The 15,924-nt window shown below is 35.6% G+C and overlaps 1 protein-coding gene across 3 annotated transcripts in view; it reads left to right on the top strand.

The window, feature by feature from the left end:
- Positions 1–489: 489 nt before the first annotated feature.
- The window catches only part of erbb3a (erb-b2 receptor tyrosine kinase 3a), a 38,827-nt gene continuing 23,392 nt past the window's right edge, over positions 490–15,924 (top strand). For all 3 annotated transcript variants that reach the window (XM_067374750.1, XM_067374751.1, XM_067374749.1), the window contains exons 1-8: positions 490–1,219; positions 10,718–10,875; positions 10,995–11,181; positions 12,818–12,943; positions 13,098–13,160; positions 15,077–15,195; positions 15,294–15,435; positions 15,583–15,696. In XM_067374750.1, coding sequence (XP_067230851.1) covers positions 1,114–1,219; positions 10,718–10,875; positions 10,995–11,181; positions 12,818–12,943; positions 13,098–13,160; positions 15,077–15,195; positions 15,294–15,435; positions 15,583–15,696 — 1,015 coding nt within the window. In that variant the 5' untranslated portion in view covers positions 490–1,113. The remainder of the gene's footprint in view (positions 1,220–10,717; positions 10,876–10,994; positions 11,182–12,817; positions 12,944–13,097; positions 13,161–15,076; positions 15,196–15,293; positions 15,436–15,582; positions 15,697–15,924) is intronic.

Here is a 15,924-nt window from a genome sequence, read left to right as displayed (position 1 = left end):
TTATATATATTTATTATGTATTATTATATATTTATTTTTTTTTAATGTCTGAATAATTTTTGGTTTGACTGTATGTACAGAGAGAGATTTGTATACCTACTTTAAAAGTTTATTTACTATTGAGGTATTTGTAATTTGAATTGCACTATTAAAAAATATATTATGTATTATTTAGGCAGTTATTTTTTTAATGTCTGAGAATGATGTGTGCTCTGAACTCAAACACTTTCTTGTCTCAGAGTTCTAAAGCCATCTGAGCTGAGGGACAAAGTTGCCTTTGTGAGACTGTGAGTCCAGAGCCATCAAAGAAACAGTGATAAACTAGTGGACGATACCGGGACACAATGCCACCCTTGACTTGTACACAATGAGACCCCTCACTCCAAGATGACATTATTATCGATACAGCAAAGCCCAGATGTGTGTGTATGTGTGTTTGTTCAGAGAGAGAGAGAGAGAGAGCAATCTTGGCACATGAATGTATCACACTCTCGTCGGTGTTTTCGGTGGAGGCTGTGAGGACTGTCGGTTACTGAGGGGAATTTAGAACACTGTCTGTTTATAATGGCAAAGAGCACACTATCAAGGCTTAATGACTTGTTTACATGTTTGAGATAAATCAATGTTCGGGCTTTGGAATTACACGGTCGACGTCACAGCCAATCAGCGTACAGCATCGTTCACCTGTCCTAGTAAACAGGTAACAAACCTCGAGACAACATTCCTCCCTGCTCGAGCGTTTTCATGTTTACAAGCCTTTTAACCTCTTCTGTATTTCTGATCGCTTTCCCACCAACATTTTGATTGTATTATTATGTTTCAGTCAAAATGTTTGTTTTGAACTGACGTATGGGCTACTGAAGGATTTTACAGTCTACAAACTTTTCGTTAACAGAAGGAAACGGACTACTTGATATTTTTTTTGTTTGCTCTACACCGAATGTATTATTTTGAACTCTCTGGGGAAAAAGGCAAAGAAAAAATTCCTGTCAGACTCGAACAAGCCGAAGTGAAGGGAGCATCATCTCTTCCACGCTTCTTTCGCCATGGATATGTGACTGTCTGTTCAGCCTGACGGACTGACTTCACATTGGGAATATTCTGAGAACGATAATGAAGATGAAGATGAAGATGAATGCTGCTGCGCTGCAGATGCTCGCGCTGTGTCTCGCGCTCCGTTCACCTGCGCGCGCTCAGACGCAGGACGGGAAACCTGAAGGTAAATCTGTTTTTACAGTCTGTGACCAGAGCAGTAAAACAGCATAAACGTTTTGCACTGGAATCTTTACAATGTTTATGCATTAACTATATCATATATGCTACCTAAAATTATATTTTACATTATGTATCTAAGTTGCATTCAATAGGCTAGTAATAATAACGTGTAATCTGCATATAAATATATAATTTTATCTCATTTAAAAAGGTGTATTTCCAAACAGCTCCACCAATTTGTAACAAAATGTGTTTTTGAATCCAAATGCACATTGCTTTATTTTGTTGCCCTGATAAATATCCCAAAATAGTGATGTTGCTCTCAGTAATGTATTCAGAAAACCTGTTTCTGCACCATTGTTTAAGCGCGATATGTTTCTCTTAGACTATGTGTAAAAGGAGAGATTTGTTCCTGTACTAAATCAGTGCTCAGTTCAAATAACAAGTGACTCAACCAACCTGTAGATTTTGTTAAACCTGTTTCCTGACTCAACGGCTGTCCTCTGAAAGGAAATAATCACAGAGGAGTTTAAACTTGTGATGCCAACTGTGTTTTCTGTTGAATCTCATAAGTTTTAATTTTTTAGTTTCACAAATTTGTGTAGTTTTATATATATATATATATTTTTTGCCCCGGGGTCTGTATGTCTCTATTCAATGAGAGCATCCCAATGTTCAATAGTTCAATATAGTGGTCTATTATTATGTTGTTGTTGTTTTTTTTTTTTTAATTGGTTAATTCCTAAACTTTTAATACCCCTCTCCCCCCATATTAATTATTTGGTTACATGCATGGTTAAATATGTTGTAGATTATTTGCATGTGCACATAAGCTCATTTTGCTGATGAGGAATTATCTGCTACAGGAAGTATCCAAAAGGAAATCACAGTACACAACAAGGAAAACAATCTGTTTTTAGCTCACACACAGAGACATAGTGAGATTTGATTTGTTGATCTTTGGCCTCTTCAGTAGTGTTGACTAAGAAGGGTGGCGCACAATCGGCATGAAAAACAACAACAGGTGTATAGTCCAGGTGATCTCACTGGAAACAGGTGGAACTATACTGGACAGAGTCGCAAAATTCCACGTCATCTCTTATTTGACTGCAACCCCCTGAGTGCATGCAGCTGTAGAATCCCTTACAAATCATGCATTACTTTCATTTTATTGTGAATAACTAAGACAGTGTTGGAGATAGCATCTAAAAAAAGAACAAATATACAGTAAATATAAAAAAAATGCATCATTGATCTCAGATTACTTTTTTATATAACCTATACTTAAAGGGATTGTTCACCCAAAAATGAAAATTCTGTCATTAATTACTCACACACATCGTTCCAAACCCGTAAGACCTTCAGAACACAAATTAAGATATTTTTAATGAAATCCGAGAGGTTTTTTTTTTAATCTCCCATAGAAAGCAATACAATTAACATATTAAAGGTCCAGAAAAGGTAGTAAAGACATTGTTAAAATAGTCCATGTGACTGCAGTGGTTCGACCTTAATGTTATGAAGCGACGAGAATACTTTTTGTGTGCAAAAACAAAACTAAAATAAGGACTTTATTCAATAATTTCTTCTCTCCCCTGTCATTCTCCTATGCTGTTTACGTTGTTCTATGTCAGAATGCCAAATCCTAATTTCGACATGAGGGTGAGTAATTAATGACAGAAATTTCATTTTTGGGTGAACTAACCCTTTAAGGCTTATATCACAAAAAACAAATGTTTTAAAATGTAAATTAGTCCTTTCAGATCAGTATTCTTTAAAAAAAAAATGTACTTTTTATCCATGCAATTGGATCAAATGTTGACTGGGGTTGTTAAGCTTCAAAAAGGACACAAAAGCACCATGAAACTATCATGCACTATATTCCAAGTCCAATAAAGGTTCTTTATTGGCTTCAGTGGTTCCTTGAAGAACCTTTTAACATCCATAGAATTTTATTTATAGTGAAAAAAAAAGTTCTTTAGATTATTAAAATGTTCTTTACTCTAAAAAAAGAGGTTCTTTTAAGAACTGTTCACTGAACGGTTCTTTGTAGAACCAAAAATGGTTCTTCTATGGCATAGTTGTGAAATCTCTCTTTTGGAACGTTTATTACTGAAGCTTACAGATCAAAATTTAATTTGTTATTTGGTGAAAAGCTTGCCATTTACATTCTTGAGAGTTCAGAAAAAGTAGCAATCAGATTGTTTCAATGAATTGTTTAGATTCAGTTCATAATTTGGTTAGATTCCACTTTATGAATCATGCTGTTCTTGTTCTGATGACTCAGTGATCTGGTTTCAGTGGTTAACAGCTCAGTCGAGGTGATGGTTATCCGTGAATAACAACTTCAGCTTTGCTTTTCTTTAAAAATTCTCCTTTTGTGTTTCATGGAACAATTGTTGTTTGAAATGACATGAGGGCGAGTAAAGGTTGGAATACACACACAACCTTTAAAATCTGAACTACCAGATTTTTCGTTGTTTTACCGAACACAACAAACTCACATAGAAACATGCGCCTTGTTGCATGACAGATGAAAAACAATGTTTTACAATCGTCTCAAAACAAGTTTGATATCCTGATGGAATCAAATCATCATACACTACATGATTTTCCGTGAAATCTGTCAACTCCAAATGCCCAAAATATGCAAAAATCTGTGCAAAAGTCATGTATTTTAATTTCTGGGTGAACTACCCCTTTAGCCTAAATGTTTTTAACTTATTTCTGCTGCAGTCATTATAAAGAATTATGAATAGCACTCATAATTTATCTGCATGGCACTCTAATGTTTGTATCAATATCATATTGGACAGCGAAATATGTTTATCTAGCTTCCGGAGTTATGTTGGAATGTTTCAAGCTATTCTTCTGTACTGAATGTACTATGTACAGAATAGTTTTCATGGTGACAGACTGCCATTGTCATGTTATGTCACAATGAACTGCAGCGGTACATGTAGGAAAACAACAAACAGGACATATAGTGAATATAGTTTCTCTACAAAACATGTTTGAAAGAATGTATTCAGGAACACATGCGCCAGTCATGTTTATTGGAAATGCTGAGACAGTACACTATTATTTTACTAATATGCAACACTGGCTTATCTGACTACATACTTTTCAGATGACCAGTACACTTGAATGGTACAACCAGATATATTTCAAATGTCTCATAAAGATAACGGCAGTTGTCAACCTTTTGGCATTGTTGTTATGTTCTGAGAAGAGTTTGAAGACGTCAATATGAGTAGAACAGCGTTTGTTAAAGGCTCCCACACACATACTAAAGGCCGCTCCTCCAAGAGTGTTGAATAGATTCAAAAGCGCAGTGTGTAGCCTCTCTGTTTCTGCCATCGCCTCTGCATTCATTGAAAATTCATTTATGGAAATACTCCGTTTTGAGCACTGCCAAACTCTTGGTTTACGTCAAAGAATCATTTGAGTGAACAGCAAACAGTTAGGCCCAATGTTAGGCCGCAAAGAGCAGGATTCGAACCATGGTCACTGGCATTGGAAGCGGGTGCACAAACAAGTCGCTAGTGTGCCTTTTGAAGCCAGGGGAGTGAAGTTTACCTGCTCAGCTCTTTACTAGCTGGCCTCTGTTACATATTGAACCTTTAATTAGAAGATTATAAATTGATGAAGTCGAGTGGGTAATTTCTGTTCTGTTCACTGTTTTTGAACAGGTTTCCGAAAGCTCACCTTGTATCTCATTTGTCAAACAAACAGATATACTCAAATATTTGGCAAGTTTGGTAACATTTTACAATAGTGAACTACAAATGTTTCATTTGTTAAAACAGCATATATTAATCTTAATGTTAATTTCAACATTTACTAACACATTTTTGAATTAAAAATGGATTGTATGTGTTAACATAATGCACTTTGTTAACATTAACAAAGGTTAGATAGATAGTGTAAAAATATATTGCTCATAGTTAGCTCATGTTATCTAATTAACTAATGTTAACAAATGAGACCTCTTTGTAAATTTTTACCCAGCATTTTAATAGCGCCATTTTTCTCTACATATTAAGATAAAATTTATTTATTTATTTATTTTCTCTTTTTTAACTGCTAATTATTATATTTCCAGTATTCATTAGAGCTGATCAACACCAAAAACGTTTATAATTTACTATGATCGGTAAGATATGGCAACTTATATTTTTACATTACTTTAACTCATCAAAATAATTGAAGCAATTTCAACTTTATATATTATATGAGATTCAACGATTTTTTTAAGTCAGTTTAATATAATTTAAGTTGAAATGACTTGTATACCCAATGCTTAAAAATTGAATGCAGCAACTGAAGTTGAAATAGGTGGACATTTTACACTGTGTGTTTTTTGTGTGTGTAATGCTGAGCGTCTAGGATTGCATGCACAAACTCACATACCCAAACATGTGTCTGATAAATCATAATACCTTTTCTTGCCCGGGGAACAGGAGTAACCTGTGACTTAAAATGGCTTTTAGGTGCAAAACAAAGTCATTAAGCTAGGCATGGTTTCTGTGTGTGTGCATGCCTATGTGTTGTGTGTTAGCTGACCCAGTAATGACAATAAATGATTCAGACATTAATGTGTATTTATGCTCATGAGAACCAATCAGTCAGGTTTGCATAATCTCTTTGTGATCATAGCCAAGTTTCTGTTTACAAGGCAGCTAAGACATGTCTGTTGTCTGCAGCTTCAGACCTCCCCTGGCTTTTGTTTTTTGTACCTGTCTCTGTACCTTTGATGTAAACCTGATAGTTGAACCTAGCGTGTGTATTTTGTGTGCGTTTGTTTGAGTTTTGGCGGGTTCCTACACTTGTTTTCGCGCTCTGGCTGAATGGGAGCATTGTATCATTGTCTGCACAATAAGGGGCCTTTCACACGAACACGTTCTTGCATTTAACACAGTGAAATGGAAAAGTATGCACATGTGCTTTTAAGCTTCTTTCTGCTGTTAGCATGCTTTCATAAAAATGCAGAATCCATGCGTAAGTCATGCAGGAGTGTCCAAACGTGGTCCTGGAGGGCCACTGTCCTGCAGTGTTTAGCTCCAACTTGCCTCAACACACCTGCCTGGAAGTTTCTAGTATGCCTAGTAAGACCTTAATTAGCTCAGGTGTGTTTAATTGGGGTTGAAGCTAATGCTGCATTCACGCCATGATGTAATTAACGTAATTTCGAGATGACAACACGTGACGTTCTACTTGGAGCTGTTGATACCCTCGGACAGATCTTAATGAATCTGCAGCGGTCAGGGTACAGCAGTCACATGGTACAAGTAGGAGCTCTCAGAAAATTCCCAGCTTACAAGTTGTAATCATGAATTATATGAAGAGGTGAATGCTTTATATAAGTTGAAATCTCGTAGTTACAGTAATTACAACATGGCGTGAATGCACTTTAAACTGGAAGCTTGTTTCCGCCAATAAATAAAATATGAATAATGTAATTGCAACTTTTTATCTCACAATTCTGACTTTTTTCTCTCACAATTGCAAGTTTACATCTCGCAATTCTGTCCTTTTTTTCAAAATTGTGTATAAACTTGCAATTGCGCGTTATAAAGTCAGAATTGCGAGATATAAACAATTCTGAGAAAAGTTTTTTGCCTCAGAATTGAATTTTATACCTAACATTTGCGAGTTTTGCGACAATTGCGAATATTCTGACAAAAGAAGTCATGTACATGTTATTTACAATGAAATGAAAATGCATTATACTAAGTAGGACTTAAGTACATCTTTATAAGTAATTACACTCTAAAAAATGCTGGGTTAAAAACAACCCAAGTTGGGTTGAAAATGGACAAACCCAGCGATTGGGTTGTTTTAACCCAGCAGTTGGGTTAAATGTTTGCCCAACCTGCTGGGTAGTTTTACTTAACTCAACTATTGTTTAAAAATTACAGTATTGCTTACTTAAAATGAATATCCCAATATCTTGAAAATTAACATTTATTAATATGTTTAATAAATGAACATTTTAATTTCATTTTAGATTCATTTTAAGTCAGCCATAGTTGGGTTAAATAAAACTACCCAGCAGGTTGGGCAAACATTTAACCCAACAGTTGGGTTAAAACAACCCAATTGCTGGGTTTGTCCATTTTCAACCCAACTTGGGTTGTTTTTAACCCAGCATTTTTTACTACTATTGTCTGAAATATAGTTAAAGTGTACTACTAAATACTGACAAGCATTTATGGTAAAATATTTCTAGTGAACCTTATATATCACGCATTTAAATATATTTATAATGGTAGTACATTTGTAATGATGACGTTGCAATTTAGTGCATTTAATATGCATTGACTTTAAATGTAATATCAAATAACACACTATAGTTAAAATTGTATTAAAGTTCTTTGCATGTGCTTAAGTGTTCTTCTTTAAAGCCTTAGAAAATATTATTAAACATGATGATTTAAAATGTAGGTCTATTTTAAAGTAAAACTTTTTTTTAAGTACACTTAAGAGGACTTTTATTTAATTAATAATATATTATCTGCAAGTAAAATTTTTTTTAATGCTTTTAAGATTTTAAGATTATAAGCGCACATTCATTTCAATTAAGCACACTTATTTTTCACCAGGGGAGTTATGAAATTATTCTTTACTTATAGTTGTTCATTTTATTGTCCTGTGCTGGTTTGAAACATTACAGGTGGAACGCAGTGTTACTGCTACCATTTAATGGCTTCTGTGAACTTAAACCTATAGGAGAATTGCAATGCTCAGAGGTGGTTATGTCATAACACAGGAGATGTAAAGAGTTAAGTTTCATTTAAGTAGCAAATAAAAACTGAAACAAATGCTGGCATACAAATGAATAGCATATAGCTCAGATGTGACAAAAAGTTTAATATTGAAATCTCAAAACTTTTAAATGCAGACTTTAGTGTTTTGAGAGATCTGAGCAATGTTTAAATACATTCTGAGGAGAAATGTGAGATTATGGGGTCGTTTTCCTCAAGATCTGATCATCTAATAATCTGAGCAGGAAAAAGTTCAGTACGTTTTTTACCTTTAAAAATGCAAATGTCTGGTTTGACTGATGGTTCAAAGCCATTTCTGACATTACTGGCCTTACCTGTCCCATTTTTGTCCCAAAAAAGGCATCATTTCTTATTTTTTTTATAATAAAACTGTATGGACATATTTTGAAAAAAACATAATAAAATTACTAAAAGTTTAACCAAAAGTAAAGTGAAAACAGAAACTAGTATAATAACACTGCTGTGAAATGTGTTTGCACTGTGTTGTGTGTATGGGTATATGTCTCTGAAACATTCACTACGTTTACAAAAGGAGAAGTTTGATAAGAGCTAAAAGGTTTCCAAATACAACCTGGACCTACAGGAATTCTTTCTTAAAAGCATATCAACACGATGTCTGACCCACATATCATACCTTTGTGGTTGGACTGAACACCTGTTTGCATTTCACAAGAGACTTTTAGGTTGATTTGTTGGACTCTGAAATGCTGTTAAAGTTTATGTGTGTTATCAGAGTCTGTGTTTCTCAGTTCCTATAAAAAGAAGAGATATATTGCTTTATTTGTGAGATTAGAAATATATAGACAGTGTTGGATAAAAGTTACTTTTAAATGTAATGTGTTACAATATTGCGTTACTCCCTAAAAAGTAACTAATTGTGTTACTTAGTTACTTTTTATAGATTACTTTTGTGTTAATTTTTCTCACCTGGGCTGGGCTTGCTTGTTTGATTTAAACAACAACAACAACAACAGTAAAAAATCCTATTTTTGGCTAATGTAAAAACTCTTTCATACCAAAAATGAAATGAATAAGCCTCAGGCTGAAGGAAATGCATATTTACTCCTGTACAGTAGAGGACGCAGCTCAAACAAACCTTTCAGATGTGCTACCATTTTGAATTGCAGAAGAATAAGATATAGGAGAAGAAAGTTCAACACTCTTACTTCAGCAATAAAAACATAAAAATTAAACAAATTTGATGTTTAACTAAAGTCATTTTTGCTTATTGGTGTGGTTGAATTGGATCATCAAAGGTCAGCAGCAAAGATATTGGTTAATAAAGTGAGATTAAATACATAAAGTATTTTTTTTTTTTTTGGTTTGTAATTTAACATTTAATTATGGCAGGTTTTCGTAATATTATGATTTTGCATTTCACTGTTTTTATTCATTTTGAGGAATACTGAATCTGTTTTTGTGCAATTGAGTAAATGCATGCTCACATTTAGCCTAGAACTACAAGAAGCATCAGTTTTCTCAACATGGGGACTTGAGAGCTGGCAATAAATGGGAAATCTTGCATACTTATTTGAAAAATGAAACTCAGACATTTAATTGTTTTAATTTAATTTAATTTAAAAGTATAGCATTACTTTATTAGTTACTTGTAAAAGTAACCTGATTATGTAACCCACGTTACTTGTAATGTGTTACCCCCCCGCACTGTTTTTTTATTGTAGTTGCAGAAACCCTATATAACTGTGAGATTAATGGGAAAATTACACCATAGCTCTAACCAAAACATTTTTATACACCTGCCTTTATCGATGAGTGATCTCAAATGCTCTATTATTTAACCAGCATTCTGAACCTAATGGACCATTTTCCTAAGAACTCTGTTTCTTTGAGTTTTAATCTGTAAAAGCTCCTGGGGCAATTCCTGAGAACCTCTTTGAGTATTAGCGGGAATATTTTTTCCTAGACTCCCCCTCAGTAATGGCTTGTTTTGACCATGGCATATTTGAACCAAGGACAAAATTTGAAATGCAAAGTAGCTTCACCTCAAACTCCCTCAGTCCTCTTTTACTAAGATTACCTCTCTGGTGTCACTACATGAACAACAATGCAAGAAAAATGGCAACAGCTGTATCAGTGTTATCATCAGCTGATGCACATTTTAAGATTTTTTGCATTAAATAAGGCATAATGTGCAGTCAGTCGGTTATTATTTTAAAATGACACCTGTCTAGTCATTACCCCACTAATTACAAGGCTTCTTACCACATAAATATATAAATGAGCATGTTTCATATTAGCTGAGAGTATTGCAATTGACATTATGCACTTTAGCAATCATTATACAGAAATATTTGATATTTATTTTAATTAGAAATGTATTATATACATTACCATTTAAAAGTGTGGGGACAGTAAGATTTTCTATTTTTATTTTTTGAAGAAATTAATAGTTTTATTCAGCAAAGATCCAATAAATTGATCAAAAGTGATAGTAAAGACAATGTATATTGTTTTAAACATTAATAACAATGTTTCTTGAGATGCAAATCAGCATATCAAAATGATTTCTGAAGGATCATGTGACACTGAAGACGTATGTTTTCATCAGATATATGCAGAACAAAGACAAAAGAGAACAAAAACATTTAAAAATTGTACCGATCCCAAACTTTTGAACGGTAGTTTACTGACTATATATTCAACATTAAATTCACTCTCTCTCTCTCTCTCTCTCTCTCTCTCTGTCTCTACAGTGGCGATGTGTACAGGCACTCAGAACTTGTTGAGTGTGACAGGAACCTCTGAGGTCCAGTACAAGCTCATGAAGGAGATGTACACAGGCTGCCAGATTGTCATAGGAAACCTAGAGATCACACAGATGGAGCACAACCGTGATTTCTCATTCCTACAGGTGGGGAAAACAGACCACGTTTGTAGGATTTAAAGGATTTAACAATAGATCCATGTCTGAGTGTGTTGTATATCTATTATGTTTCGTCTTGTGAATGTGTAACCCATCCCTCTTCACAGTCTATCCGTGAGGTAACAGGGTACATCCTCATCGCTATAAACCAGTTCAGACGTTTACCGCTGGAGCAGTTGCGAGTCATCCGAGGGACGTCTCTGTACGAAGATCGGTTTGCTCTTGCCGTCCTCGTCAACTACCAGAAAGATGGGGTGTATGGACTAAAGGAGTTGGGCCTCACACACTTGACAGGTGCGCTAACACATACTTGACAGGTGACACATTCTCACCCACAGAAACACATATGTCAAAACACCCACGCTGTTTCCATGGCAACACTCTGTAGGGTGTGGTATAGAAGAGTGAGTCAACGGACAGAAAAAAAGATTTTTGTGTGTGTGGTTTATTAAAGGAATTGTTCAACCACAAATGAGCCATCGCTCATCATGAACCCAAACCTGGACCGATAAACATTTGCGACTGTCCTATATTTACATAACATTTGCGAAAAATCCTATATAATATTGTTCCTCATGAGAAATTCCAGGAGATTGATGTTAGATGGCTACAGTTAGGCTAGAGCATGCTCCGACCTGCTTCAGCAAACATGACATGTCTGATGTGTAATAAAATCCACGTACTTTTATCTTTCCATTGTGTGTCTCAGTGAACAGTGTGTGAATCAATGAACATGTTTGTCATCCTTTCCAGTGCCCTTCCTTTAACCTCTTACTGATTCCATTGTGACTCAAAGTGTAGAATCAATATGAATGTTACTTATTTTTAAACTCAGCACATTAGTACTTATCTTTATTAGTAATGTTTGATTATTCGTAGATGTTTTTCAAAATCTCTAAGTGCATAATTTGTTCTGTACTGTTTGTGCTATGAACTTAAAGGGTTAGTTCACCCAAAAATGAAATTTCTGTCATTAATTACTCCACACCTGTATGACCTTCGTTAATTTTTGGAACACAAATTAAGATATTTTTGGAACACAAATTAAGATATTTTTGATGAAATCCAAGAGCTTTCTTGCCTCCAATAGACTGCAACATTATTACCACTTTCAAGGTCCAGAAAGGCAGTAAAGACATTGTTAAAACAGTCGACGTGTCTACAGTGGTTCAACCTTAATGTTATGGAACGACGAGAATCATTTTTGTGCGCAAAAAACAGACAAAAATAACGACTTTATTCAACAATTTCTTCTCTTCCCTGTCAGTCTCCTATGCAGTTGACGTAGGGAACACAGTGGAACGCTTCCGTGTTTACGTCTGAATGCTGGCTCAGTATTGGCCGACGCTGTACATGTGATCACCACAATGCATGCGTGTGATGATGACACAGGAGCTGGCCAATAATGAGTCTGCGTTCTGACGTAGAACCCGGAAGTGCTGCACTGTGTTTACTACGTCAACAGCAACTTTTTGTTTGTTTTTGCGCACAAAAGGCCAGAGAGGCCAAAAAGCTCAAAAATCTATTTTTTTGTGTGTGTGTTCCGAAGATGAACAAAGGTCTTACGGATTTGAAACGACATGAGGGTGAGTAATAAATGACAGAGATTTCATTTTTGGGTGAACTAAACATTGAAATGATTCCTTAAATGAGCAGAGGTGTGCAACCACCTTACACACCTTAACATTCACCTAACAAAACCTTAACAAACATTCATAAAACCCTTGAATTGTGGTAGTAACTTTTAAACAGTGAAGCACTGCTCAAACTGTCTTCAGGAAATCATAAAATTCTATCCTTCATAAAATCTCATCCTGGCTATATATTTATTTTCTTCTGAGAGTTTAGAGAACATGTTTTGAGTTCTACATTTGATCTTATCTTTTTTTTTTGATATTTCTATATTTCTCATATTCATTATGATCTACAGAAATCCTGGAGGGTGGAGTGCAGATCATCCAGAATAAATTCTTAAGCTATGCGCCGCAGATTAACTGGTTAGATATTGTGAAGGACAGTGGAGCAGAAGTCATCATCAAAGACAATGGACCAGAACGTAAGGAGACAATAATATATGCACACGCAATATGTATAATATGCTCTTTCATAGTTTAGAAGGCTTAATAGTGTGGCCAAATAGATAGACAGACTTTTACTTAGACTGATGATCTTATGGAAATGTCTCAATTATAATGCATTTTTTTGTTTAGTTCCCTGTCATGGGTCTTGCGGGGCTCGGTGTTGGGGTCCAGGAAATGACAGTTGTCAAATCTGTAAGTCTCTGGAAACCTCACACACACACACACACACACACACACACACACACTGGTTTCAATGTTTTATCAGGACTTCCCATAGATGTCATTTTTACTGTATATTCTACCCCCTACCCCTAAACATATCCATCACAGAAAACTTTCTGCATTTTTAGATTTTCAAAACACTTAATTTAGTATGATTTATAAGCTGTTTTCCTCATGGGGGCCAAAAATGTCCCCATAAGGTCAAAATTTAATGGTATGAAGCAGAATTTATCTTTATTTGCTTTATTTTTATGCTGTTTTTACAAATGAGGACATCCCAATTTACAAATTTGTCCCCAAATTATGGCTAAGTAGTTACACACACACATACACACATCTACTTTGGATCCATCAGTTTTTGCTCATTATAGACCTATCTCAAAACTCCCATTTCTATCCAAACTATTGGAGAAGGTTGTATTTGGACAAATGAATTCATTTTTAGATCTACATGGTATTCATGAAGTGTTTCAGTCTGGTTTTAAAGCACTACACAGCACGGAAACTGCACTGTTGAAGGTTTTTAATGACTTACTACTTATCACTGACTCTGGTGACTGTGCTATCTTAATTTTAATGGACCTTTCAGCTGCATTTGATACAGTTGACCATAATATCCTGATTTCGAGGCTAGAACAATGTGTTGGTATTAAGGGTACTGCATTGGAATGGTTTAAATCCTATTTGGCTGAAAGATCTTTTTCAGTTCATCTTGGAGACTATACCTCCTCAACTGCTGCACTCACATGTGGGGTCCCCCAGGGCTCCATTTTGGGGCCTATTCTGTTCTCCCTGTACATACTCCCATTGGGTCATATTTTTAGGAAATTTGGTATTTCTTTTCATTGCTATGCAGATGATCTGCAAATTTATCTGCCCTTGAAACGTAAAGATACCTGCTCTTTAGCACCTCTTTTGCAGTGTTTTGAAGAAATTAAGACCTGGATGACACTAAATTTCCTTAATTTTAATGAAAAGAAAACCGAAGTGGTGTTGTTTACGCCAGGGGGAACCTGTGAGACAGTAGACCTAAACCTCGGAGAGCTGAATCCATATGTGAAGCCCCATGTAAAAAATGTAGGTGTTGTTATGGATTGTGATTTTAAATTGGATAAACAGATTAATTTAGTAGTTAAATCATGTTTTTTCAAATTGAGACAACTCACCAAGGTGAAACCTTTCTTGTCATCTAAAGACTTTCAAAGAGTTGTGCATATTTTCATTTCAAGCCGCCTTGATTATTGTAACAGCCTTTATTTAGGCATTAGTCAGGCCTCTCTCTCCAGACTGCAAGTGGTCCAGAATGTGGCAGCTCGCCTATTGACGGGCACACGAAAGCGGGAACATATCACTCCCATTCTTGCGTCTCTTCACTGGCTACCTGTCCATTATAGGATTAATTTTAAAATTTTGGTGCTCGTTTTTAAATCTCTTAATGGTTCGGTGCCAAGTTATTTATCAGATTTGATTAATCTGTATTCTCTGTCACGAGCACTAAGGTCTGCTGACCATTTGCTTTTAGCTGTTCCTAGGGCAAAACTGAAGAGCAGGGGGGACAGAGCATTTGCAGGGGCGGCCCCGAAGCTCTGGAACAGCTTGCCTCTCTATATCAGACAGGCTCAAACACTTGAGGTCTTCAAATCTGGCCTAAAAACTTATTTTTATAGTCTGGCTTTCAATGCCATGTGGGAGCTGCTTTCTTTTACTGTTTTATTGTGTCTTAAGTGTTTTTTCTTTTATGGTGCTGACTGTTTGTATTATTGAATATGTTTTCTTTTTGTATGTACAGCACTTTGATAAACACTTGTTGTTTTAAAAAAGTGCTTTATAAATAAACTTTGACTTTGACTTTGACACACACTACTCACTTCCTCTCCGGTTCTCAGTGACGAAGACAGTGTGCGCACCGCAGTGTAACGGCCGCTGTTTTGGACGCAGCCCCAGCGAATGCTGTCACATAGAGTGTGCCGGGGGCTGCACTGGACCCCTCGACACCAACTGCTTTGTATGTTCAAGAAACTCTCACCAGTTCTTCAACATGTATCACTCTAAAATAACAACTTCACTTTACTTGCTTTGATATGACTATGTATGTGTTCACAGGCCTGCAGAAATTTTAACAACTCAGGGTCGTGTGTGCCGCAGTGTCCCCAGGCTCTCATCTATAACAAAGTGACGTTTAAATTGGAACCGAATCCTAATGCAAAATACCAGTTTGGCACGATGTGTGTAGCACATTGTCCTAGTAAGTGATTCTTTTGTCATTTCATGGATTACGCAGTGTGTTTACCTGTAGCCTATATCATGTCAAAATATTGAAGGATGTATGGTGTAATCTAATTGTTTGACTTCCTGCCTTTATACTTATTTGCTCTCTTCTCTTGTTCTTCAGCTAACTTTGTTGTAGATGGTAGTTCATGTGTTAGCAGCTGTCCAGCAAACAAGATGGAGGTGGATAAAAAGGGGATGAAAAGATGTGAGCCGTGTGTGGGTCTCTGTCCAAAAGGTAACATGCACACCTTTGTTTACCTAGTTGTCTTCAATGGGAACATATCGGCTTCTGTTGTTTTTATACCTTCGGTCAAAAGTTGGAATAATTTAATGTTTTTGAATGTAGTCTCTTATGCTCACCAAGGCTGTATTTATTTGATCAAAAATACAGTAATATTGTTAAATGTTATTACAATTTAAAAGAATTGTATTCTATGGTAAAGTGTATTTATTCCTTTGATCA

The sequence above is a fragment of the Chanodichthys erythropterus genome, chromosome 21, assembly GCF_024489055.1.
Source record: "Chanodichthys erythropterus isolate Z2021 chromosome 21, ASM2448905v1, whole genome shotgun sequence".
In the NCBI taxonomy this organism is placed as follows: Eukaryota; Metazoa; Chordata; class Actinopteri; order Cypriniformes; family Xenocyprididae; genus Chanodichthys; species Chanodichthys erythropterus.
Note: the sequence above shows the minus strand (reverse complement) of the source record. Positions and strands in the feature narration are given on the sequence as shown.